The following is a 24848-nucleotide window of genomic DNA, read 5'->3' on the forward strand; positions in this document are numbered from 1 at the left end:
CATAGTACCTACACCGAGGAGCAGACTGGCAACGGCACTCCTTGTGGCCCCAGCGACTGCAATGGCGACATAGGTCCGGTTCTGGCGTGTACCGCTCCACACGCCGGCGTGGAAGACCCAGGAGATGCACTTCACTGGGCACCTTCCCAGTCACCACGCCCAACAGTTGAGACCTTGGCTTCTGCCCCACCATCCTCCTCTTCAGGCCATGAAAGCCAGCTGGCAAATCAATAAGGTTAACATTAATGTGGGTCGACACACCATGTATGATGACCGCGTGAGTGCCCTCCTCACCAAGGCACTCCATAAATTTTGGCAGAATTTCTGAAAAGAAAGTAGAAAATTTGGGCAGAACATCAGACATAAAAACATGCAATTTAGAGAGAGAGAGAGAGAGAGAGAGAGAGAGAGAGAGAGAGAGAGAGATACCGCGTCTTGCAACACTGGCGACTGAAGGGATGGATGGTGGGATGAGATAGCTAAGGCTTTAGAAAATAGGAAACAAAGGAACCTAGCTAGACTGGCAGAGATTGGAGGAAGGTACGAAGCAGAATGGGTAGAGGCTTGGTATAGATATACGAGTATAGATGCCCTCCCCTTCAAGACCAAATTTACATAAAAGGACAATTGTTTCAGATGGTGAATGGTACTGAAATGCGACTGCTTCAAGAAAGGGACCAAAATAATCGTGTTCATCCAATTGATGTGTTGCAGCAAAATGCAACTTCAGAAGAAGAAGCTACGCAACACAGTATAATGCAATTACTGTAAGTGTTAATTATATTTCAGCAACTTATGTATGCGCTTATTACAAACCTGAAGTTATTTTTTAGTTCTATACCATTATAGAGAATGATACATTTATTTTCAATTTTGTGTAAGATTACAAAATAAACGGAAAATGTCCATACATTTATTGCATTATTACTTTAAGTGTTAATTATATTTCAGCAACTTATGTATGCGCTTATTACAAACCTGAAGTTATTTTTTTAGTTCTATACCATTATGGAGAATGATACATTTATTTTAAATTTTGTGCAAGATTACAAAATAAACAGAAAATGTCCATAAATTTTATTGCATCCTTACCTTAAGCAAACTGCTAGTCTTTCTTTTAGGGCTGACCGGAGTGCGGAATGGAGTATTTTCTTTCGCTATATACATTTCCAGAATGTTGAAAAGGTGAGAGAATTTTGAATACGTCATGCGAACGTAACGAAAAAACTTGACATCATCTTCCATCAAATCAGGGAACAATGTATGAAATTCTCCAAATTCCAGCCTTTTCCTGTTTATGTTGTGAATCCATGTTTTCCTTTTTTTAACTTTCTGTTCTTCTTCTGCCAGCAAACAGCTAACCACTACAATTTCTTCCTCTTCACTATCACTGTTCAACATTTTCACAACTTTATACACTAGAAAAATATGGAGTATGTCCTTCCAGAGAGAGAGCTCAGCTTCACAACTGCGGGTGGTGAATGGTCCAATGCCGACAATGTGCGCAGAAAATCCGATCCGTCCGATGCGTGCCGTCCGTACGATGCGGACCAATGTGCGCTGACCCCAAAAACAATCCGATGAGTACGATGCGTGCCGTCCGTACGATGCGAACAAGTGTGCGCCTACCTTAAGGAGGAACCTGGGTGGACCGGCAACACTCCAGGGGGTGAAGCTGAAGGTGGATGGCAGGGAGGCAAGCAGCGAGGAGAAAGTGGTGCCCATAGTGGAGGAATATTGGCGCAGGATTATTTGGCAGGAAGAGGAAGAGGAAACAGGAAATATGTCCATTTACAGTAAAAAAAAAAAAAAAAAAAATAGGGAGATGGAAGATGTTGAGAAAGAGGAGCAAGACAGCTTTAGCGGTGAAAAACCATCAAGATAGGGAAAGCAGTTGGGACAGACGGCATCATAGGTGAGTTCATAAAGTACAGTGGGGAAGCATTAAGATAGGCACTAACTGGACTGTTCAGGAAAATACTAGAGATAGGGGAGGTGCCTCAGGATTGGAACAGGAACAGAATTACACTCATACGCAAGGGAGGAGGAAAGCCAAGGGATGAGGTAGGTAATTACAGACCAATAGCAGTGGTAAACATACTAGCCAAGGCATTTGGACAGGTGATTGATAATAAATTGAAGACTTGGATAAAGAATAAGATGCTCAGAAAGGAGCAGAGTGGTTTTAGGCAGGTTAGGGGTGGCTTAGAAAATGCAATAATTATGAAGGAAATTATTGAAAGAAATATAAAGCTAAGGAAGAAGCTATACTTGATTTTCTTAGATGTAGAGAAGGCCTATGATAGGATAGACAGGAGCAAACTGCTGACATTACTTGCACACTGAAGGGTGGACACCAAGGTGGTGCAGGTAATTAGGAAACAGTATGAAGATAATGAGGTGAAGTTCACGTTAGGAGACATTAGTACAGGTTAGATGAAAAACAATTCTGGATTACACAGGACTGTGTGATGTCCCCAACCTTATTTAATATTTACATAGAAGAGCTAATAGCAAGGATTAGGGTGTCAGGGAAGAGTGTTAAAGGTGGGGATAGGAGATTAGGATGTCTAGCTTATACCGATGACATAGTACTGATGACAGAGTAAGGAAGACATGGAGTTGTTGCGGTTAGCAAGCGTATGTGGACGAGGGTGGGGTGTTAAGTATTGTGACAGGAAATGTAAGGTGATGAAGTTTAACAGTGAGGTAGAGGGACAGTGGGTATTAGGGGGGGGAACAGCATATTAGAGGTGGTGGAGAGGTATATTTACCTGGGGCTAGAGGTAAGCAAAGAAGGAATAGGAGGTGAAAAACAGATGAAAATAATGAAAGAAAAGTCAGGAAGATGTCAGGAATGATGATGAATGTAGGGAGTAGGATAGTTAACAAGTATAAGGTGGGCAGAAGTTTATGGAAGGGAATGACAGTACCTTACTGCTTGTATGTGTCTGAAATTACCTACTATCTGTAGGGAGATTTAACAAGATTAGAGAAGACCCAGAATATAGTAGGTAGGTGTGGGTTAGGTGTTCCACGCAACACAGCAGTAGAAGCTGTCAGAGGAGAGATGGGCTGGAGCACCTTCTGAGAGACAATAATTAAAGGGAAGCTGAGCTCTTGGAAGAAAATAGGACTCGATGAGGATAGGTGGGTGAAACAGGTAGTGAGGGAAAATTATTAGATCTTCATGGAGGAAGGAAATGGATAGGTGGAAAAGGAAGGAAAATCTTGATGAGGACTGGAGGAGGATAGGACACAGAGAGGTGAGGAAAAGGATAGAAAAAGGTGTTTTAGTTAGATGGCAGAGAGGGATAGAAACAAAGTCCACATTAAAGTGGTACAAGTGGAAGGAGAGACCAGAGGCGCTCCACTGGCTTGTAGGAGACTGGTGAAGTAAGTTGTTAGTGAAGGCAAGGACGGATGCTGGAGGTGAAAGCTAGGAACAGGGATGAGCTGGACCAGGGATGTAATACATGTAGAGGGGTGAGAGAGACTGGAACATTTCCTGGTTGAGTGTGTCATGTATGAAGAGAGAGATAGGTTGATAGGCTCCGTTACGGTAATTATAGAAGATGAGTGGATTAGGTTAGAGGAGGAGGATGGTGGAATCCTCACGGTGCTGGGCCTATCATCAAGAGAAGAGAGAGAGAAAAAAAAAAAGGATAGTAAGGGTAATGAAAGAGTTCCTAGTTTAGGCATGTGGGAAACGTCATATGTTAGATGTGTAGTTTTGTTCCCTGTGCTGTGCTCGCTGCTCTCCTTCCATAGATAGTGGACGGACCAGACCGTAACACTGAAGGAAAGGAGGACCTATCAAACGATAAAAAGCGGAAGAGGTCACAAGAAGAAGAAGAAGAAGTAGAAGACTAGTAAACAAAGTGACGCCGAGAAGTTACCGCCAGGAAGACCGCGTGTGTTGAGGGTTTGGGTGAGGGTGACCTGCCACTGAGTCACAGACAGCAGTGAGGGCAAACCTGAAAGGGCCACGAGGATGTTGCAGGACGAGGACTACGACTCTGACACTTCTGATGAGGATTTTATACCTGAAGGTGAGGGGGTCCTATACTTGATCGTTTTGAGCTCTTGTGAGCGTTTCCAAAGGTTACAAAGATGATATCATGTTTTTATGAGCGATTTCTCACACTAATGATGCAGAATCCTTCCTAAACTATCAAAAGCCGTAAAACACCTGGGAAACCACTGTAATTTCTACCAGAGGCTCTTGAAAGTTTTGGAGACGAGATGTTGAGAAGTTTCATAATACGAATCTTGTCAACACATAAACGAGAATAATACATTAATTTTAGCTAGTAAGAAAGAGAAAGAAGAAAGTACGACACGCATTCAGAATCAGAATCAAAATATTGAGGTGAGAAGGATGGGAGGGTGATTTGGTATTAGGACTCCAGCAATACAGAAAACGAGGACAATACATATAGTTTTGTTTGTAAAAGAAAAGGAAACGAAAGAGGGAAGACCCAGACAGTGAGAAGGTGAGGGTGATATAGTATCATGACTCCAGCAATACAAAAACAAGAACAGTACACAAATGTTGGCTAATAAGAGAAAACAAAGAGAAAAAAAAAAAAATAAGACCCAGACAGTGAGGTGATGGTCAGGGTGAGAGTGTGGGTGACATGGTATCACGACTCCAACACAAAAACAGTGCAAATCATCAGTTTTGGTTAATCCTCTCACTGCAGTTCACCACATCTTCCTTTAATTACAAACCACTCCAGGATGTATCTTTTGTTCTACAAACTCCTCTAAACATCATACTGGCTAAAAATTGAGAAATACATTTAATCCTTTTTTCTTCTTTTCTTTCTTGTAAGTGTGTGTAAAAATTTTGGGATATAGAGATAAACGTAGCCTCTTCTGAGGTTAATCCTTATATGTCAGATATAATTAAGGCTGTAGAATATCATGCAGTATATATCAACTTCCAGAAACTTGTTAAAGCAAAAAAAAAAAAAGGCAAAAGGTCAATGAACTGATGTATCCCACATCACACCTTCCCCTTCTGAGTGCTTGAGAGTCACTGGTAGCTGCCTGGCTGGCTTCTGGAGCTGTGTGGGGCAGGGCAGAGTTAGCTGTTACAGGAATCAGAATACTTAGCTATTTTAATTTCTTGCTTAATTATGAAGAAAAAAACTAAAACAAAGGCAAGGGTTAGGTTAGTTTAGGTTAGGTTGATGTTAGGTTAGCATTAACTTCAAATAATCAAGTACTCTGATTCCTGTAACAGTTGCTCTGGCAGCCGGCCAGGCAGCCAGCAGTGAGTCAAGCACTCGGAAGGGCAGGGTGTCACACAGGGATGTGTCAGTTTATTAACCTTTTACCTTGTTTTTTTTTTTCTTTAACAAGTTTCTGGAAGTTGATATATATTGCATGATATTCTACATCCTTAATTCAGTTAGATATGTAAGTATTAACCTAGGGAGAAGAGGCTAAGGTTATCTCCATATTCCCCAAATTTTGTACTGTAGTTTCATTTATATTTCTTGTTTATCTGGACCCATTCAACTGAAGCACTTTGCAGGACCCACTTATCTTATTATTTTATTTTTTATCACTGATATACATAATTATGCATCATGTAAAGTGAAGTGATTAAAAAATTTTGTGTAGTATTGTACCAAGGTAAATATGGTAGCAAAATATAAGATTGCATAAAAATACCAGTGATGTTAAAATGAAAGTGAAAGTAACAAAAATATGATATAAATGAAGTTTCAAAGAATAAAAAAAAAAATAAATAAATAAAATTTAGTCCATCAATTGATGTTTAACACAGTGAATAGGTTAATAAGAGAAAAAGAAAACACAAAAGTCAGGCAGTGAGAAGGGGCACATCAAGGAGTGCTGCTTCAAAGGCTACACTCCCAAGCAACAGCTCAACTCAGCTCAGCCAGTAATGTGTTGCTATGTTGTGCATCAGGTGGTGTTGTCATGGCTGTTGGGTGTTGTAGGGGTAATGACAGGATTATATTCAAATAACATTAGTGCTTTCATGTGAGGGTTAGGTTTGTTCATGTTTAGATTCATGGATTTTACTGGTGATCTCTTCATAGTATGGATTGCAATATGAAGAAGCATCATATAAAGTCACTGTCTGAAAAATTAGTAGTCTAAGGTCATTTCCATACTCCCCTGATGATAGAGAATTGCTAGCAACACACACTCATTCACCTGGTTTATAACCTGGCTCATCTCCCATTGTTGTGTCTGGAGGCAAATGAGGGTGAGGTCCAGGGATACAAGGCAGGTGATCTCAACCAGCATGCCACTACCCCAGGGCCTGTAATGACAAGTAAACTCTGAGAGGTGGTAGGGAACTATATTTGAGAATGAGGAGATTGAGCCCCACAGTTTGTGGCAGAATTTCCAACATCAACTAGCCTAGGTTAGAATCTCACACACCCATTACACTTATTCCTCAACATGCTTAACTGAAATGGCCTGCTGATCCCTCACTGGTCTTCCATTATTATGACACACTTACACATTGCACCTGTGAATCCTTTTTAAGTTTATTGACGTTTATTGAGAATTACCTATTGCTTAATCCAATCTTTATCAGGAGTGGTGGAGAGTGACGATGAAGCAGCGAGTGATGGAGATGAGGAGGATGATGAGGCAGGTGAGGGAGATGAAGGAACAACACAAAAGGGAAAGAAGAAGAAACAAAGGAAAAAAGGCAAACAAAAGAAGAAGTCATCAAATGGTGTAGAAAAAGAAGAGGAAGATGAACCCAAAAAGGAAATAAGTACAGAAGAAAGCAGAAAGAAGGAAGAAAGTATTTGGGCAGGTTAGTTTTTTTTTGAGTGTTCATTGTTGCCATTTCAAAAAGCTGCATCAGCGTATTATCTAGATAGAGAAATTAATTTGTATCGGAAAAAATATAACTGAAGGTCTGAACATGGCCCTATTACTCCTATGAAAGCACGTCACCTGAATTCTTAAATCTTGCACTGATCACCTAAGGAGAGTGGAGGGTACAGACTTGAGAAATGGAAAGGTGTAATAGTGAGATACTTTTGTTCCTCTTTATGCCTTGGAAAATAATCAGGTAATTGTACAGCTGTGGTTAGAAGTCAATTTCCTGCACTTCTTTCCACTGTATCAAGCATTTGCTCAAAATATTAAGTTCTATATGGTAACGATTCGCTTACAGTAACTTAACTCATGGTAGATCATCAGCAAATAGAACTTCTGATTGAGGGGAGATGGTAAACACAGTGGAAGTGAGTATGGGTTTTTATTCGACTACTGACTAAGACTGTATTTCCTACTCTTAGTGTGATAGAAGGGGGGCACATCACTCCCTCACAGGTCACATCACTCTCTCACACTTGCATCAGTCACCACAACCTTACAGCACATATACATGATACACAAAGATGGTATAGGATTCAAACTCATGAGAACTTAAGAAAATACAGGAAGCTGCAAGAAGCTATCAGGCCTATATGTGACAGTCCTTGCATGAAACATACTTACTTATTTCCACTTTTTCATTGCTGAGGTTATTTCATTCATCTATCACTCTGTTTGAAATCCAATTCCTTCTTGTTTCTTTAAAATCTAATTCAATGAAGCTTCAACCCATTATATCTTGTCCTATCTTGATTACTGACCCTGAAGATCTTGCTTATGTCACTTGTTATATTCCTTTACAGACTTTTTGGCAGATGTTGAAGACAAGCCCAGCCCTCCCCCAAAACCCAAGACCTCCAGCTGGGGAGCCCTGCTGGGGAACAAGAAGCCCACCACCACCACAGACACCACACCTGGTAAGGTCATCCCTTTCAATGGTAAACTTGGGAATTCCCTGCCTGCTTCTGTATTTTCTCCCTAATTGTGATGTAGACACTTTAGAGAAGGGTTTCAAGACACTTCTCTAATTTTGCCTATTTCTTTTGGCTCTGGTCTTTTGGGACTGGCATTTTCAGTGGGTCTATTTTTTTTTTTTTTTTTTTTTTTTTTTATATATATATATATATAATTTTATAGACCCTGGCCTGACCCTTCTTAAAAAAAAAAGAAAAAAAAAACTTGTCACTGTGTGTCTGCAATGTAAAGCCTGGTAGATAGTGTGTGGTACCATTTATATTCATGGTGGAGATAGAAAGGTTTGGTTTAAAGGAGAGTTAAGAAGATTTAGAATTAGAAGAATGTTGGAGGGTCAAACTTGCTTTTGACTAAATGGTACAGAATTAAAAGCATTACAACAAGCCAGATTGAGGAGAAACAGTCAGTGAAAGAAAATAAGGGTGATTGTAACAATGGACAGTTTTATTTCAAGGAATTACTTGACAAAATTGGATGTCAGATATTATTTTTAAAGCAATCTTAATAAGTCATCCATTTAAAATTTCAGAATCAGCTGTAGTCTTTCATCATTCGAACACCTTATCAAGAAAATAAAACCTAACTTAATTCTGCAAACTGTTAACCCTTTCATCATTCCACACCTTGCCAAAACAACTAAACCTAACCTTACAAGTTATTAACATAAATCGTTTTCCTCTTGGTCAGCCATCTATTTCAGATTTAGGAATCAGAGGACACCTTTTATTACTCTGCACTTTACCAACCAAATTAAACCTAACTTGACCTCATGCATCACTAGCACAGCCTGTTTTCCTCCTGGTCAGCCATCTGTTTCAGATTTTGGAATCAGCACACACTCTTACCAACAAAAGTAAACCTAACCTGATCTCATGCATTACTTATACACATTTTTCTCCTTGCCAGCCAAAGCTCCAGCTCCTGCCAAGAAGGAGAACAAGGAGGGCAGCAGTAAGCCAGAGAAAGTCAAGATCACTCAGGTGTTTGAGTTTGCTGGGGAGGAAGTGAGGTGAGATTAGTACCTTTCTTGTTGCACCTTTCTTGTTGCACTAAAGAATTTTGGCTTTCTCAAATACAGGAGCTGGTGTAGAATTGTGTAGTTCAGTGAATCAGCCTAGTTAGGAGCTAAATTTATGTTGCTGTTCAAAATTCGTTGATATTCACTTGATGATGATGGTAGCAGTAGTGATAGTGGTGGTGATGTTGACTCCAGTTACTGCTTCACAGGGTAGAGAAGGAGGTGGACGCTGAATCATTAGAAGCCCAGGCAGCCAAATGTAGTGCTGCTCTTGCATCTCAGAGTCCTGGCACCACAAAGGCACAATCTGGTGGGTTTTGTCACTAGCTCTTGTTTTATATTAATTTTTCATCCTCATAAACAATCTGCTAGGTGTTTGTGTCTGATATATATATGTTTTAGGAGACTCTTTGCCTCTGCTATCCCCTTGTGTGAGAGTTGGCTTGTTATATAGGTAGATAGAATCATGTGGTTATCAGCTATGAATGAAGTAGATAGTAATTTTAGGTATTGATTTCTTGGCTACTTGCAGGTGTGGGAGGCATCAAGCGAGGTGCGGGGCTTTCTGGTCTGGTTAGTCTACTGGATAGCAAGAAGCAGAAACTCACCACACTGGAAAAAACTAAACTGGACTGGAACAGCTTCAAGTCTGAGGAAGGCATTGATGAGGAGCTGGAGAAGCACAAGAAGAGCAAGGACGGGTACCTGGACAAGCAGGCATTCCTGGAGCGAGCTGACCTGAGGCAGTTTGAGATAGAGCGGGCGATGAGGATGAGCAAGCGATCCAACAGATGAGAACTATGATGCAAATGTTGCAGTATTAATGTAAGGGACTAACTTCTCCCTTCCATAGTCACGTCATCCATTTATCGGTCTATTTTGGTAATTTTTTTTACAATAAAGTTAATTTTGTGTTTGTAACAATTCTTGTATATCATTGATTTTTGCTTGTATTCTCTTAAATTCACATAGAGTTTTATCAGTCTCATCTTTGTGAATTCTTTCCATCACAATCAGTTATGTAATGGTCATAATTTCCACTTCCTCAACACCAGGTACCTTTTTTTTTTTTTTTTTTTTTATGTAGGAAGGATACTGGCCAAGGGCAACAAAAATCTAATAAAAAAAATGCCCACTGAAATGTCAGTCCCTTAAAAGGGTCAAAGCAGTGGTCAAAAATTGGTGGATAAGTGTCTTGAAACCTCCCTCTTGAAGGAATTCAAGTCATAGGAAGGTGGAAATACAGAAGCAGGCAAGGAGTTCCAGAGTTTACCAGAGAAAGGGATGAATGATTGAGAATACTGGTTAACTCTTGCGTTAGAGAGGTGGACAGAATAGGGGTGAGAGAAAGAAGAAAGTCTTGTGCAGCGAGGCCGCGGAAGGAGGGGAGGCATGCAGTTAGCAAGATCAGAAGAGCAGTTGGCATGAAAATAGCAGTAGAAGACAGCTAGATATGCAACATTGCGCCGGTGAGAGAGGGGCTGAAGACAGTCAGTTAGAGGAGAGGAGTTGATGAGACGAAAAGCTTTTGATTCCACCCTGTCTAGAAGAGCAGTATGAGTGGAACCCCCCCAGACATGTGAAGCATACTCCATACATGGACGGATAAGGCCCTTGTACAGAGTTAGCAGCTGGGGGGGGTGAGAAAAACTGGCGGAGACGTCTCAGAACACCTAACTTCATAGAAGCTGTTTTAGCTAGAGATGAGATGTGAAGTTTCCAGTTCAGATTATAAGTAAAGGACAGACCGAGGATGTTCAGTGTAGAAGAGGGGGACAGTTGAGTGTCATTGAAGAAGAGGGGATAGTTGTCTGGAAGATTGTGTCGAGTTGATAGATGGAGGAATTGAGTTTTTGAGGCATTGAACAATACCAAGTTTGCTCTGCCCCAATCAGAAATTTTAGAAAGATCAGAAGTCAGATGTTCTGTGGTTTCCCTGCGTGATATGTTTACCTCCTGAAGGGTTGGACGTCTGAAAAGACGTGGAAAAGTGCAGGGTGGTATCATCAGCATAGGAGTGGATAGGACAAGAAGTTTGGTTTAGAAGATCATTAATGAATAATAAGAAGAGAGTGGGTGACAGGACAGAACCCTGAGGAACACCACTGTTAATAGATTTAGGAGAAGAACAGTGACCGTCTACCACAGCAGCAATAGAACGGTCAGAAAGGAAACTTGAGATGAAGTTACAGAGAGAAGGATAGAAACCATAGGAGGGTAGTTTTGAAATCAAAGCTTTGTGCCAGACTCTATCAAAAGCTTTTGATATGTCCAAGGCAACAGCAAAAGTTTCACCAAAGTCTCTAAAAGAGGATGACCAAGACTCAGTAAGGAAAGCCAGAAGATCACCAGTAGAGCGGCCTTGACGGAACCCATACTGGCGATCAGATAGAAGGTTGTGAAGTGATAGATGTTTAAGAATCTTCCTCATCATCATCATTATCATGACTTCTTTCCTGCAGCAGACAACAGCTGATGAGGCCTTCTTATACTTTAATTTACTATTTTATTGTATGTTTTCTTGGATTTGGCTGTGTTGGAGGAAAAAGCAAGTACTATTAGAGACTAATATGATCAGTATTCATCTTCTTTGTCCCTCCCTCAGACTTAACACTGATCATGGTCCACTGACCATTACTAAATGTTCAGTTACGATGGGCACAAACCGTGTCTTTGATGTTTCTTGTTTAGGTTGACATTTATGTTGCGTTGGCTTCCAGTATTACACTATAAGTGACTGAATTGACTGAATGGTGCATTCTATAGTCTTCTATAGCAGGACTTAGTTGTGAAATGAAAGTTAAGGGTTAAGAATTGAAACAGTTGAAATGATCTTGTATGAGAAATGCCTGTGGTGTGGAAACAAATGATGAATGTAGTGGAAGTGTGCATGTCAAGTGAGGATAAAGGAATGAAATATGCGATTGTTTGAAGGTGTCAAGAGCAGCACTCTAAACTAGTTTGACTTAGAAAGTATAGTGGGAGATGAGATGACTAAGAGAGTGTATAATAGATGCTGTGGGTAGAAACTGAAGACCTATGAAATGAGAGAGGAGTACCAGAGTGCCTTAGAGAAAGGGAAGGAAGAAGAATGAGAGGATTAGACCATTCAAGAAGAGAATACAAGGACAGGAATAAATGTTTATATTTTTTGTGGCCATCACCTTGTGAGAGTTCTTTTCTCCATATCAAAATATTTACTGTTAATTGGGGTGTTTGCTATGGGCTGAGTTGCTGGTGATCACTGGCTGTTTTAATGCAGGGGTCAGTCAACACTCCCACAGTTCTCTGGAAAACTGGATGATACAAAACATTAATCCTAAGTGTTTATGGTAACAGTCTCTACGGGATCTGATGATGGACTTATTATAAGCTAAATACTCATAACTAGGCTCTCAGTGTTTCCATATTTATTTCTAGTCTCCAGCTACATATTTAGTTTGAAATATTTTCTTCTGATTTCTACAGGGACTAATGATTTATCCGGCAAATCCCCCCAGAAACTTTAGCAATTACTATTTATGCCGCCAGACCATTGTGAGGGCCGAAACCATGCTGAGATGAAAGGACTGGCCGATATCAGACATGCCAACTTCTCGAAAACATTGGAAAAAACCCGTGGCAAGAGATATGAGTTTGCAGTGCTGTTGTTAAACCCAGGTCTATTTATGTGCTGTGGTTGATTTCATGAACATATCATGAAAGAAAATCCAAATTGTAAAAGGATGGCTTGTATTTCCAAAGAAGAAAGCAGCAACTCAGGGAAGACATTGGGAGACATGATGTAAACAGACAACAACTCAGGGAAGACACTTGGGAGACGTGATTTAAACAGACAAGCAGCAACTCGGGAGACACTGGTGAAGATTGTCTATTTAAGACAATGTTCACCAGTATCCTGCTATGATTTGGTATCAAAGCATGGTTATTTCTCTTGTATGTGCCAGAAGTTATAGTTTTATGTTAAGTGTATAACTTAAATGAATAAAGTAAACTTATACAGTGGAAAAAAAAATTAATCCCGAGGTGATGATATATCCCAAACCCAAAATAATGTGTATAGCATTTAGCTTGTTTTGCATATTTTTTTGCTCTGCTTGATGATGGTAGCTAAAAATGTTTATAATATTTTATTCATTGGTTTGGTAACACAAATGACAAAGATTTTTTTTTCCAGTTGACTGCCTTTTATTTGTAACATTCAGTTGGCTAGTGGCAGTTTTTCCAGACCATAGCATATGCCCCAACAGGAAAAGTATCTTGCAGCTTTGTTTCACTATTTTATTTATTTATCCATTTATATTTTCTAGTAAGAGAAAAATGAGATCACTTTAGTGGTTCTTTGAAATAGAAGAGATGTGTTTAGGAGACAATCATCTGTTACAAAACACAGGCTGTTATAATTGTAAGATGTAAACAACATTCCATAGATGTGTTTATAATGGACAGTTGTGGACAGTTGTAGGAGTGGCACCAGCCAAGGACAATAAAGCAATAAGAAAAAAAATGCTCACTGAGGTGCTGGTCCCCAAAGTGAGTCAAAAAACGGTCATCAGAATTTAAAGGATAAGTGTCTTGAAACCTCCCTCTTGAGAGTTCAAGTTATAGGAAGGAGGAAATACAGAAGCAGGAAGAGAGTTCCGGAGTGTACTAGAGAAAGGGATGAATGATTGAGAATATTGGTTAAATCTTGTATTAACATAAGAACATAAGAACATAAGAAATAAGGGAAGCTGCAAGAAGCGACCAGGCTTACACGTGGCAGTCCCTGTATGAAATATACCTACCTATTTCCATCTATTATCCCCATCCATAAACTTGTCTAATCTTCTCTTAAAGCTCTCTAGTGTCCTAGCACTAACAACATGATTACTGAGTCTGTTCCACTCATCTACCACTCTATTTGAGAACCAGTTTTTTCCTATCTCCTTCCTAAACCAAAATTTTTCAAGCTTGAATCCGTTATTTCTTGTTCTACCCTGGTTGCTGATCCTAAGAATTTTGCTTACATCCCCCTTGTTATAACCCTTATACCACTTAAAGACTTCTATTAGGTCCCCTCTTAACCTATGTCTCTCTAAAAAACGTAAATTTAACAGCTTCAACCTCGCCTTGTAAGGAATACTCCTCATCCCCTGTATCCTTTTAGTCATTCTCTGTACTGATTCTAATAGACCTATATCTTTTCTGTAATGTGGGGACCAGAACTGCACAGTGTAGTCTAGATGAGGTCTGACCAGCGCCAAGTATAACTTTATAAAATATTTCATGTAGCAGAGTGTAGATAGAGAGGTGGATAGAATAGGGAAATAGGGGTGAGAGAAAGAAGAAAGTCTTGTGTAGAAAAGCCATGGTAGGAGGGAAGGCATGCAGTTAGCAAGATCAGAAGAGCAGTTAGTGTGAAAATAGTGGTAAAAAATAACGAGATGCAACATTGTGATGATGAAAAAGAGGCTGAAGACAGTTAGTTAGAGAAGAGGAGTTGATAAGATGAAAAGCTTTTGATTCCACCTTGTATAGAAGAGTGGAACGAGTGGAACCCTCCCCAGACATGTGAAGCATACTTCATACATGGATGGATAAGTCCCATGTACAGAGTTAGCAGCTGGAAGGGTGAGAAAAATTAGTGGAGATATCTCAGAACACCTAACTTCATAGAAGCTGTTTTAGGTAGAGGTGAGATGTTAAGTTTTCGGTATAGATTATAAGTAAAGGTCAAACCGAGGATGTTCAGTGAAGAAGAGGGGGACAGTTGAGTGTCAATGAAGAAGAGAGGATAGTTGTCTGGAAGGTTGTGTCAAGTTGATAGATGGAGGAATTGAGTTTTTGAGGCATTAAACAATACTAAGTTTGCCCTGCTCCAATCAGAAATTTTAGAGAGATCAAAAGTCAGGTGTTCTGTGGCTTCCCTACATGAACTATTTACTTCCTGAAGGGTTGGATGTCTATGAAAAGACATGGAAAAGAATAGCTGTAAGTCAGACCAGAAACTGTAACAAGAGACTATTAAAGGCATCCCTCTTGTTCATCTTATGTATTGAACCAGGACCTTACAATTACAGTGTTCCAGCCAGTCTCCAACAGATGGTTGTGTGGGTGTGCCTGTGACCATCTGAGCTTGGAAGGGAAAGAACCAGCGTGTACCTCCTGCACTGGGATATTTAATATACACACTTTCCATTGAGGATTATTGTGTCTGTGGAGAGTTTGGCAAAGTGTGCTCAATGACTGGTTTCAGGTGCTGGTGGTATCTTACAAGGGGAGTAGCCATTTGTAGAAAAGTATATCATTGTCTCCCACACATCACTTTAGATCATTGCTCTTCAAACTTTTTCACTGTGACCTAGTTTGACTTTGTATACTATCTTCTTGACCCTGTACATCCATTCTATTGTATCTCTCCCTTTAATATGAAACACACACACACACACACACACACACACACACACACACACACACACACACACACATTATTACATTTCACTTGCTGTTTATAGATCTGTCTATAATATGAACAAGTGCTTGTGACAGTACAGGATTCTGACCCATACTTTGAAGATCCCTGCTCTAGATGAGATGAAGATGTGAACCTTGAGGGTCCTGCACCTCAGCTTACTAGCATAATCTTGAGATCTGAGATAAACCTTTTCTGGAGACACTGTCCAGTGTCACTTTTGGTTATATTTAGCAGTATATTATACAGTGCAGAACCACAGGCACAGCCCTTCAAACACTCATAACATTACCAGGAGAGGATTGGTTAGTTGAGAACTGTAGTCACACTTTGCTTGTAACTAGTTTGTAATAAGATATGTCAGATAAGAAGGAATGGGATGTGCTTAGATGAGACCAAAACATGAGGCAGTTGTTATTCCATGATAGCAAACAGTAATAGTGCATAGCAGTTTTGACTTTTATAGGCAGACTCTCATCTGCCAAGACTCGTAGGTATAGTGGAAGGTGTGCTACAGTGAATATAATAGAATACTATGATTATTTACTCAATGTCCATTTGACTTTTAAGAAATGTAATGAGAGTGTATTTTTAATGTATAATTAACTCAGAATATGTTTGTTTTATTGACTTTTTATAGGCTCTTCCTTTCCACATGTAATCCACGGAGGAGGCAGTAGACACCTGCCGAAACGATAATTACTCCCAGTGAGGTCTAAAGCACTGTTCAGGGGGTGCTGTGAACTTATCATTAAACCCAGCTGTGACCTCACTGAACGTTTCCCTTTGTGTCTCACAACACAAGGGGGTAGTCACAGCCTGCCCTCTAAAGACAACTCTCTTCCTCCACACAAAACTACAAGCACCTAATAACACACACACCCTTCACTCAAAAAATTTTAAAATCATGGCGACTCCTATACCAGCCTCGGAGTCCCCATCTGGGGAGGGGACCATAAATGTCCCCAGGTCGGACTGCCTTTCCATCGACGACCCTAAGTGTCTTGACACCCCCCCTCAACTTTTTCTTCATTAACTTCTGCAACATTCGCTGTCTAAGATCTAATTTTCAATCTGTAGAACACCACCTCTCCTCTTCTAAACCTCATCTTCTTTTCCTCACTGAAACTCAGGTGTCTGAGGCAACTGACAGTAGCCCCTTTTCTGTTCCCTCCTACTTTCTCTATCCTCATTTTCGATCCAAAGCTGGATGCTGCGTTTATGTGCGCAATGACTTAACCTGCTCTCGTGCCCACGCTCTTGAATCTTCTGAGTTTTCCACCATCTGGCTACGACTACAGAGTCATTCTCATACTAAATTTATCTGTGGTGTATACCTCTCTCCTAACTCCTCTGACTATAAGAAATTCTTCGACTACTTAACTTCCAAAGTGGAGCACATTCTGACCCTCTTCCCTTTTGCAGAAATCTCCATTCTTGGAGACTTCAATGTTCACCACCAGCTTTGGCTTTCCTCTCCCTTCACTGACCATCCTGGTGAACTAGCCTACAACTTTGCTGTCCTCCATGACCTAGAGCAATTGGTGCAACACCCTACTCGTATTCCTGACCGTCTTGGAGATACACCCAACATTCTTGACCTTTTCCTGACCTCTAATCCTTCTGCTTATGCTGTCACCCTTTCTTCTCCGTTGGGCTCCTCCGATCACAATCTCATATCTTTATCTTGTCCTATCACTCCAATCCCTCCTCAGGATCCCCCTAAGCGAAGGTGCCTCTGGCGTTTTGCCTCTGCTAGTTGAGGGGACGTGAGGAGGTATTTTGCTGATTTTCCTTGGAATGACTACTACTTCCGTGTCAGAGACCCGTCTTTGTGTGCTGAGCGCATAACAGAGGTGATAATGTCTGGCATGGAGGCGTACATTCCTCACTCTTTTTCTCGTCCTAAACCTTCTAAACCTTGGTTTAACACAGCTTGTTCTCGTGCTATACATTATAGAGAGGTGGCCCACAAAAGGTACTTAAGCCTTCCTTCACCAGAATCTCATGCACTTTATATTTCTGCCCGGAACCATGCCAAGTCTGTTCTCCAACTAGCCAAAAACTCCTTCATTAACAGAAAGTGTCAAAACCTTTCAAGATCTAACTCCCCTCGTGATTTCTGGCATCTAGCCAAAAATATCTCCAATAACTTTCCTTCTTCTTCTTTCCCTCCTCTACTTCAACCAGATGGCACCACTGCTATCACATCTATTTCTAAAGCTGAACTCTTTGCTCAAACCTGTGTGAAGTATGAATGCTTCATTGTTACGGGGCTTCACTGTATTGGTTAGGGTTCATAGTTTGTATTGGTTTCATGCTTCACTGTTTCACTAGTGTTTACTTCGCCCCTTGCTCTGTATTAATCATTGAGTTCTGTACCACGCCGCCACCGGCTCGCACCTACGTACTTGTACTTGTCTACACATTAAAAGCACTGGGAACTTGTGACTTTATGTTGCCCGAGAACCTACAAGAAAGATACATGGCGCAGTGAGTAGTGCAACTCACAAGGACCTGGCAGCGAGACAGCGTGAAGGTGCCCCAACTAGCCGGTGGTGTGCGGTGCGTCTCCCGGAGGAGCCTTCAGTGTGCCGGCGCCATGACTAAGCCTAAAACCAGGAGGCAACAAGATCCGGCACCCCTCTCGCCAGCTTCGTCCACGCCCTCGGCTATGGAGCAGGAGCAGGCAACTGGAGTCTCTCAAGACGCGCTTCTTCAAATGCTGCAACTGTTCCGTGACGAGTGTGAGCAGAGACGACAGGAGGACGAAACGAGGCGCCAGGCCGAGGAGCAGCGCTTCAATCAGCTTGTTGCTACGCTTGGAACGCAGCCTTCACAGCAGGCAGGCACACCCGGCGCCGTTAGTGACAGCCTCGCCAACCCGCCCTCAACCATGCTCCCGATGCCGTCCACGCCTGTCCCCAAAGCGACCGTCGTTCCGCCTCCCCCGCTCTCACAGGACGCTACGCTGCAGGCCTTCAAGGAATGGAGACAGCAGTGGGAGGACTATGCGGTGATGGTGGACCTGCAGAAACAGCCGCAGCCCAAGCAGCTCATACAGTTGCGGGCCTGCCTCTCGTCCGAACTGAGGCGCACGCTCGAGGTTAGCTTGGGCGTACCCCCGGGCTCGACCTTGAGCCTGACTGAAGTGCTGGAGCGCCTTCACGAGCATGTGAAAGGGCAACGAAATGAGGCACTGAGGCGCCTATCCTTCTTCCAGTGTAGACAGGCCGAAGGAGAGAAGTTTAACGACTTCTACGTGCGGCTGAAGGACGCTTCGGACGAGATCGACTTGTGTAAGGCCCACAACCCTGCCTGTGTAGAGACGCAAATGAAACACGCAGTGTTGATGGGCGTCAGAGACGAGGAAACGAGGCAGCGCTTGTTGGAAACGCCGTCTGACGCCACACTGGAGAAGGTGTTGACAGTGTGCAAGTCCCGCGAGGCCGCCGAAACCACGTCACACGAGCTCAGGCCACTCCAGTCTTCCACATGTGCAGTGTCGGCGTATAAGAAAAAGAAAAAGGACTGTTGGAAAAGGGACTGTCTGAAAAAGGAATCGCCCAAGGCAAACGGTCATTCTAGTGGTTCGAAGCCGACTAACGCAAAGTGCGGTAACTGTGGTTATGGGCCGCACTCCAAGGACAAGTGCATAGCGATTGGTGAACGGTGTCGTTTATGTAACAAAATGGGTCATTTCGCAAAGTGTTGCCGCTCAAAACCGCTCACAAGTGCCAAGAAGCCGCCGAGTGACCGTGTAAGGTGCGGCAAAGTGTTGTCTGTAACGGGGCACCAGCGCGGCGCTGCCCCGCCCTCCGGCGGCACTGCCCATACCGCCCACGCACGAGCGGTGGACAACGCGCCACCGGTCGGCCCCACGTCTCCGACCATAAAGCTTCAGGTGGAAGCATGTGGCAGGTCAGGCTGGGTCGAGTGCGTGCCAGACACGGGAGCGGACACGACAGTCATGGGTGACGAGCTTCTTCGGGCACTTGGCCTGTCGGCTGACGACCTGCAACCCTACCAAGAGTTGGGACTGAACAACCCCGACGGGACGTCAATGGCCTGTCGGATTCTCGGGTCGTTATACGCCACTATGACGTATGGGGACACCACCATCCAAGGCCGGATGATCGTGATGAGGGGTCTGCCCAAGCCGCTCCTCTCGTACGGCCACACAAAGCAGCTGAGGATCGTTCCCCAAGACTATCCACGGCAGATCGGAGTGCGAGGAGCCCGGCGGCAGGAGGGGGAAGGGCAGGTGAGGCAAGTCTCTACTCTTGGCCCGCCGCCGCCCGCCGCGCCGCAGCCTCGCACCTCATCCCTCCAGCCGCCACTCACGCCACGACTTCCCCTACCCTCTGCTTCATCTGCGGAGGCCAAAGCGTTTTTCCTGCGAGAGTTCCCTGACGTGCTGACAACTAAGGATGACTTTCGTCATGGATCCGAGCTGAGGGAGATGTGTGGCCCTCCGATGCGTATATACCTGAAGGATGACGCCAAGCCCTTCGCGGTAAATACGCCGCGACTCATTCCTCTCGCCTGGCAGGACGCAGTCAAGGAGGAGTTAGAGGCCATGGTGAGACAGGGCATCATAGTACCCGCCGGCGATCACCCGTCCCAGTGGTGCCATCCCCTCGTGACCGTGGCCAAGCCCAAAGGAGGTGTAAGGATAACTGTGGACCTCACGGGGCTAAACAAGCAGGTGTTACGCCCCGCACACCCCTCTCCTACACCCCACGCTGCCGTGCGCCGTGTTGGACCAGGGGCACGATTCTTCTCCACGCTGGACGCTCTGTATGGGTATTGGCAGATACCACTGGCGGAGCAGGACCAGCACCTCACCACCTTTATCACCCCGTATGGCCGCTTCCGGTTTTGTCGAGGACCAATGGGTTTCGTGGCCACGGGCGACGAGTTCTGCCGCCGTGGTGATGCGGCGCTCGACGGCGTGCAGCAGTGTGCCAAAGTGGTAGACGACATTCTGCTTTGGGACGAGGACTACGAAACACACATTCGGCGTGTCTACGAGGTCCTGGTGCGGTGCCGCACCCACGGCATCACTATCAACGCGGAGAAGTTTGTGTTAGCGGCTCCAGACGTGACGTTCTGCGGGTTCAAGCTGTCAAGGGAGGGCATTGCTGCCGACGAAGAGAAGGTGCGCGCAATTGCCGACTTTCCCAAGCCGGCAAATGTGACGGACATGCGCTCATTCTTAGGCCTGGCACACCAACTAGCAGAGTTCACGCCACAGATTGCTGCGTCAGTAGAGCCCCTGCGTCTTCTCTTGAGCCCCCGCCGAGCCTTCACATGGACTCCGGACCACGACTTGGCCTTTGAGAAGGTGAAGATGGCACTCTCGCGACCGCCAGTGCTCGCACACTTCGACCCGTCCCTCCCCACTGTGTTGCAGACGGACGCCTCGCGCCTGTATGGCGTGGGTTACGCCCTTCTACAGGACCACGGAGACGGTCAGTGGCGTCTGGTGTAGTGCGGGTCGCGCTTTCTAGCAGACGTGGAGACGAGGTACGCAACTATCGAGCTGGAGCTCGTAGCTGTGGTCTGGGCCATAGCTAAGTGCCGGTATTACCTACTAGGTCTGCCTCGCTTCACCATCGTGACAGACCACAGGCCCCTCGTTCCCATCCTCAACTCGTATACGCTCGACGCCATCGACAACCCTCGACTGCAACGCCTGAAAGAAAAGATCATTGGGTATGTTTTCACGGCAGAGTGGCGTAAGGGTAAGTCTCTCGCCATTCCCGACGCCCTATCCCGTGCACCGGTGGACAAGCCGTCTCCTGAGGACGTGGCGCTTGGGAAAGAGGCCTACGCACACGTCCGTGTCGTGGTAGCTATTCGTGCTGCTACACTGGATGCCAGATCGCCTACAGGAGACCTGGTGCTGGACGGGATACGCACAGCAGCTCGAGAGGATGTGATCTACACCAGACTACTTGAGTGCGTAACCCGAGGCTTCCCCTCTACCCACGACAGCCTAGACCCTGTCTTACGGCCCTACTGGAAGGAGCGTCACAGCCTCTACCACGACGACGAGTTTGTTCTTCTCGGGCCCCGCATTGTGGTTCCCTCCACCCTTCGACGTGAGGTCTTGGCGCGGCTTCATGACAGCCACCGCGGAGTGGAGGCCACGAAGCGCCGTGCGCGTCAGACAGTGTGGTGGCCCGGGATCAACTCAGACATCACCAACGTAGTAAGGGCGTGCAAGCCGTGCCAGGTGTTGCAGCCAAGCCAGCAGCGGGAGCCCCTGATGACTGAGGAAGTGCCTTCCAGGCCGTTCGAGTGTGTGTCTGCAGACTTTTTCAGCACGGCGGGGAAGTCCTTCCTCGTGTACGCAGACAGGCTCTCGGGGTGGCCTGTGGTGGCTTTGTGTGGGTCTGACACCACCGCCTCCGCCACCATCGCCTTCTTCAGGAGGTTCTTTCGAGACCTTGGTGTACCTGTGCGACTTCGGACTGATGGGGGCCCGCAATTTACCAGCCGCGACTTTCAAGACTTTCTGCGTCGCTGGGGCGTGCGGCACGAGGTTTCTTCGCCGCATTACCCCCAGAGCAACGGCCACGCTGAGGCAGCAGTTAAGTCGGTGAAGCAGCTGGTGATGAAGACGGCCCCTTCTGGCACGCTCACCGAGGACTTCGACCGCGGGCTGCTGGAGTTACGAAACACACCGCGACAGGACGGCCGTTCTCCTGCCCAGGTGTTGTTCGGCCACCCGCTACGCTCCTGCGTCCCCGCCCACAGCGTCTCCTTCACGGCTGAGTGGCAAGAGAGGACCGAGGAGTGTGATCGTCGTGCTGCCGCGCGGACCGAGGCTGTCAAGGAACGCTATGACGCCCACGCCCGCCCCCTGCCACCACTTGACCTTGGCGCCCACGTCAGGCTCCAAGATCCCGTCACTAAGCGATGGGATAAAGTGGGCGTAGTCATGGGGATTGGCAAGAGCCGCGACTACCTGGTGAAGACTACCGCTGGACGCGTATTGTGGCGGAATCGCCGCTTCATTCGTGTGGTCCCTGCCCCATCTACCGCGGAAAGAGACAGTCACGACGGGCAGCCCTTACACCCCCCAGCTCAGAAGATCCCCGATCCCGCCACCCCAAACGCACGCCGACGCCGCCGTTGGGAAGTCGACGGACCCATACGCCGCTCAGCGCGTATAGCCTTACGTTCATAGCTAGTTAATGAACGTGAAGAGGAAGGGGGAGATGTGTGAAGTATGAATGCTTCATTGTTACGGGGCTTCACTGTATTGGTTAGGGTTCATAGTTTGTATTGGTTTCATGCTTCACTGTTTCACTAGTGTTTACTTCGCCCCTTGCTCTGTATTAATCATTGAGTTCTGTACCACGCCGCCACCGGCTCGCACCTACGTACTTGTACCTGTCTACACATTAAAAGCACTGGGAACTTGTGACTTTATGTTGCCCGAGAACCTACAAGAAGGATACAAAACCTTTGCTAAAAAACTCTACCTTGGACGATTCTGGGCTTGTTCCTCCCTCTCCTCCATCCTCTGACTACTTCATGCCACGTATTAAAATTCTTCGTAATGATGTTTTCCATGCCCTCGCTGGCCTAAACCCTCGGAAGGCTTATGGACCTGATGGGGTCCCTCCTATTGTTCTCCGAAACTGTGATTCCGTGCTTGCACCTTGCCTAGTCAAACTCTTTCAGCTCTGTCTGTCAACATCTACCTTTCCTTCTTGCTGGAAGTTTGCCTACATTCAACCTGTTCCTAAAAAGGGTGACCGCTCTAATCCCTCAAACTACCGTCCTATTGCTTTAATTTCCTGCTTATCTAAAGTTTTTGAATCTATCCTCAACTGGAAGATTCTTAAACATCTATCACTTCACAACCTTCTATCTGATCGCCAGTATGGGTTCCGTCAAGGCCGCTCTACTGGTGATCTTCTGGCTTTCCTTACTGAGTCTTGGTCATCCTCTTTTAGAGACTTTGGTGAAACTTTTGCTGTTGCCTTGAACATATCAAAAGCCTTTGATAGAGTCTGGCACAAAGCTTTGATTTCCAAACTACCCTCCTACGGTTTCTATCCTTCTCTCTGTAACTTCATCTCAAGTTTCCTTTCTGACCGTTCTATTGCTGCTGTGGTAGATGGTCACTGTTCTTCTCCTAAATCTATTAACAGTGGTGTTCCTCAGGGTTCTGTCCTGTCACCCACTCTCTTATTATTCATTAATGATCTTCTAAACCAAACTTCTTGTCCTATCCACTCCTATGCTGATGATACCACCCTGCACTTTTCCACGTCTTTTCATAGACGTCCAACCCTTCAGGAGGTAAACATATCACGCAGGGAAACCACAGAACATCTGACTTCTGATCTTTCTAAAATTTCTGATTGGGGCAGAGCAAACTTGGTATTGTTCAATGCCTCAAAAACTCAATTCCTCCATCTATCAACTCGACACAATCTTCCAGACAACTATCCCTTCTTCTTCAATGACACTCAACTGTCCCCCTCTTCTACACTGAACATCCTCGGTCTGTCCTTTACTTATAATCTGAACTGGAAACTTCACATCTCATCTCTAGCTAAAACAGCTTCTATGAAGTTAGGTGTTCTGAGACGTCTCCGCCAGTTTTTCTCACCCCCCCAGCTGCTAACTCTGTACAAGGGCCTTATCCGTCCATGTATGGAGTATGCTTCACATGTCTGGGGGGGTTCCACTCATACTGCTCTTCTAGACAGGGTGGAATCAAAAGCTTTTCGTCTCATCAACTCCTCTCCTCTAACTGACTGTCTTCAGCCCCTCTCTCACCGCCGCAATGTTGCATATCTAGCTGTCTTCTACCGCTATTTTCATGCCAACTGCTCTTCTGATCTTGCTAACTGCATGCCTCCCCTCCTTCCGCGGCCTCGCTGCACAAGACTTTCTTCTTTCTCTCACCCCTATTCTGTCCACCTCTCTAACGCAAGAGTTAACCAGTATTCTCAATCATTCATCCCTTTCTCTGGTAAACTCTGGAACTTCCTGCCTGCTTCTGTATTTCCACCTTCCTATGACTTGAATTCCTTCAAGAGGGAGGTTTCAAGACACTTATCCACCAATTTTTGACCACTGCTTTGACCCTTTTAAGGGACCGGCATTTCAGTGGGCATTTTTTTTATTAGATTTTTGTTGCCCTTGGCCAGTATCCTTCCTACATAAAAAAAAAGAAAAAATCAGAAACAGTTCATATTCTTAATCACCCTATTTTTATTCATATTAACATGTTTTGCTTAATTTTCTTATTTTCAATCTTACTTTTTTTTTAGAGTTAACTGTATGTAGTCCTTTAAAGTGTGATCATTGTAACCTCACACTCTGCCCATAATTTTTCAAAGACTTGTTACATTTACAATCTCTGGCACACCATCAGCTTTTGTAGTGACTTAGCAGTGAAATCCAGACCCTTTCAGTGGCATCAATAGTTTAGGAAACAATCATAAATCACAAGGAACCGCATGTGGTGAGCCAAAATTCAGCCAGGGA

At 44.5% G+C, this 24848-nt stretch overlaps 1 protein-coding gene across 3 annotated transcripts; it reads left to right on the forward strand.

The window, feature by feature from the left end:
* Positions 1–1779: 1779 nt before the first annotated feature.
* Positions 1780–15345, forward strand: LOC135111513 (craniofacial development protein 1-like). Of its 3 annotated transcripts, none has more exons than XM_064024878.1 (7): positions 1780–1915; positions 3772–4052; positions 6587–6814; positions 7686–7799; positions 8764–8866; positions 9085–9185; positions 9408–15345. In XM_064024878.1, exons 2-7 carry the CDS (start codon positions 3995–3997, stop codon positions 9668–9670), a joined length of 867 nt encoding a protein of 288 aa, XP_063880948.1. In that variant the 5' UTR covers positions 1780–1915; positions 3772–3994; the 3' UTR covers positions 9671–15345. The 3 variants fall into 3 exon arrangements, with proteins under 3 accessions (XP_063880948.1, XP_063880950.1, XP_063880947.1); XM_064024880.1 differs by lacking the exon at positions 1780–1915 and having other exon boundaries at positions 3677–4052; positions 9408–9700; positions 12407–15345; XM_064024877.1 differs by lacking the exon at positions 1780–1915 and having other exon boundaries at positions 3679–4052.
* The last annotated feature ends 9503 nt before the right edge of the window (positions 15346–24848 follow it).

This window comes from Scylla paramamosain, chromosome 22 (assembly GCF_035594125.1).
Source record: "Scylla paramamosain isolate STU-SP2022 chromosome 22, ASM3559412v1, whole genome shotgun sequence".
NCBI lineage: Eukaryota > Metazoa > Arthropoda > Malacostraca > Decapoda > Portunidae > Scylla > Scylla paramamosain.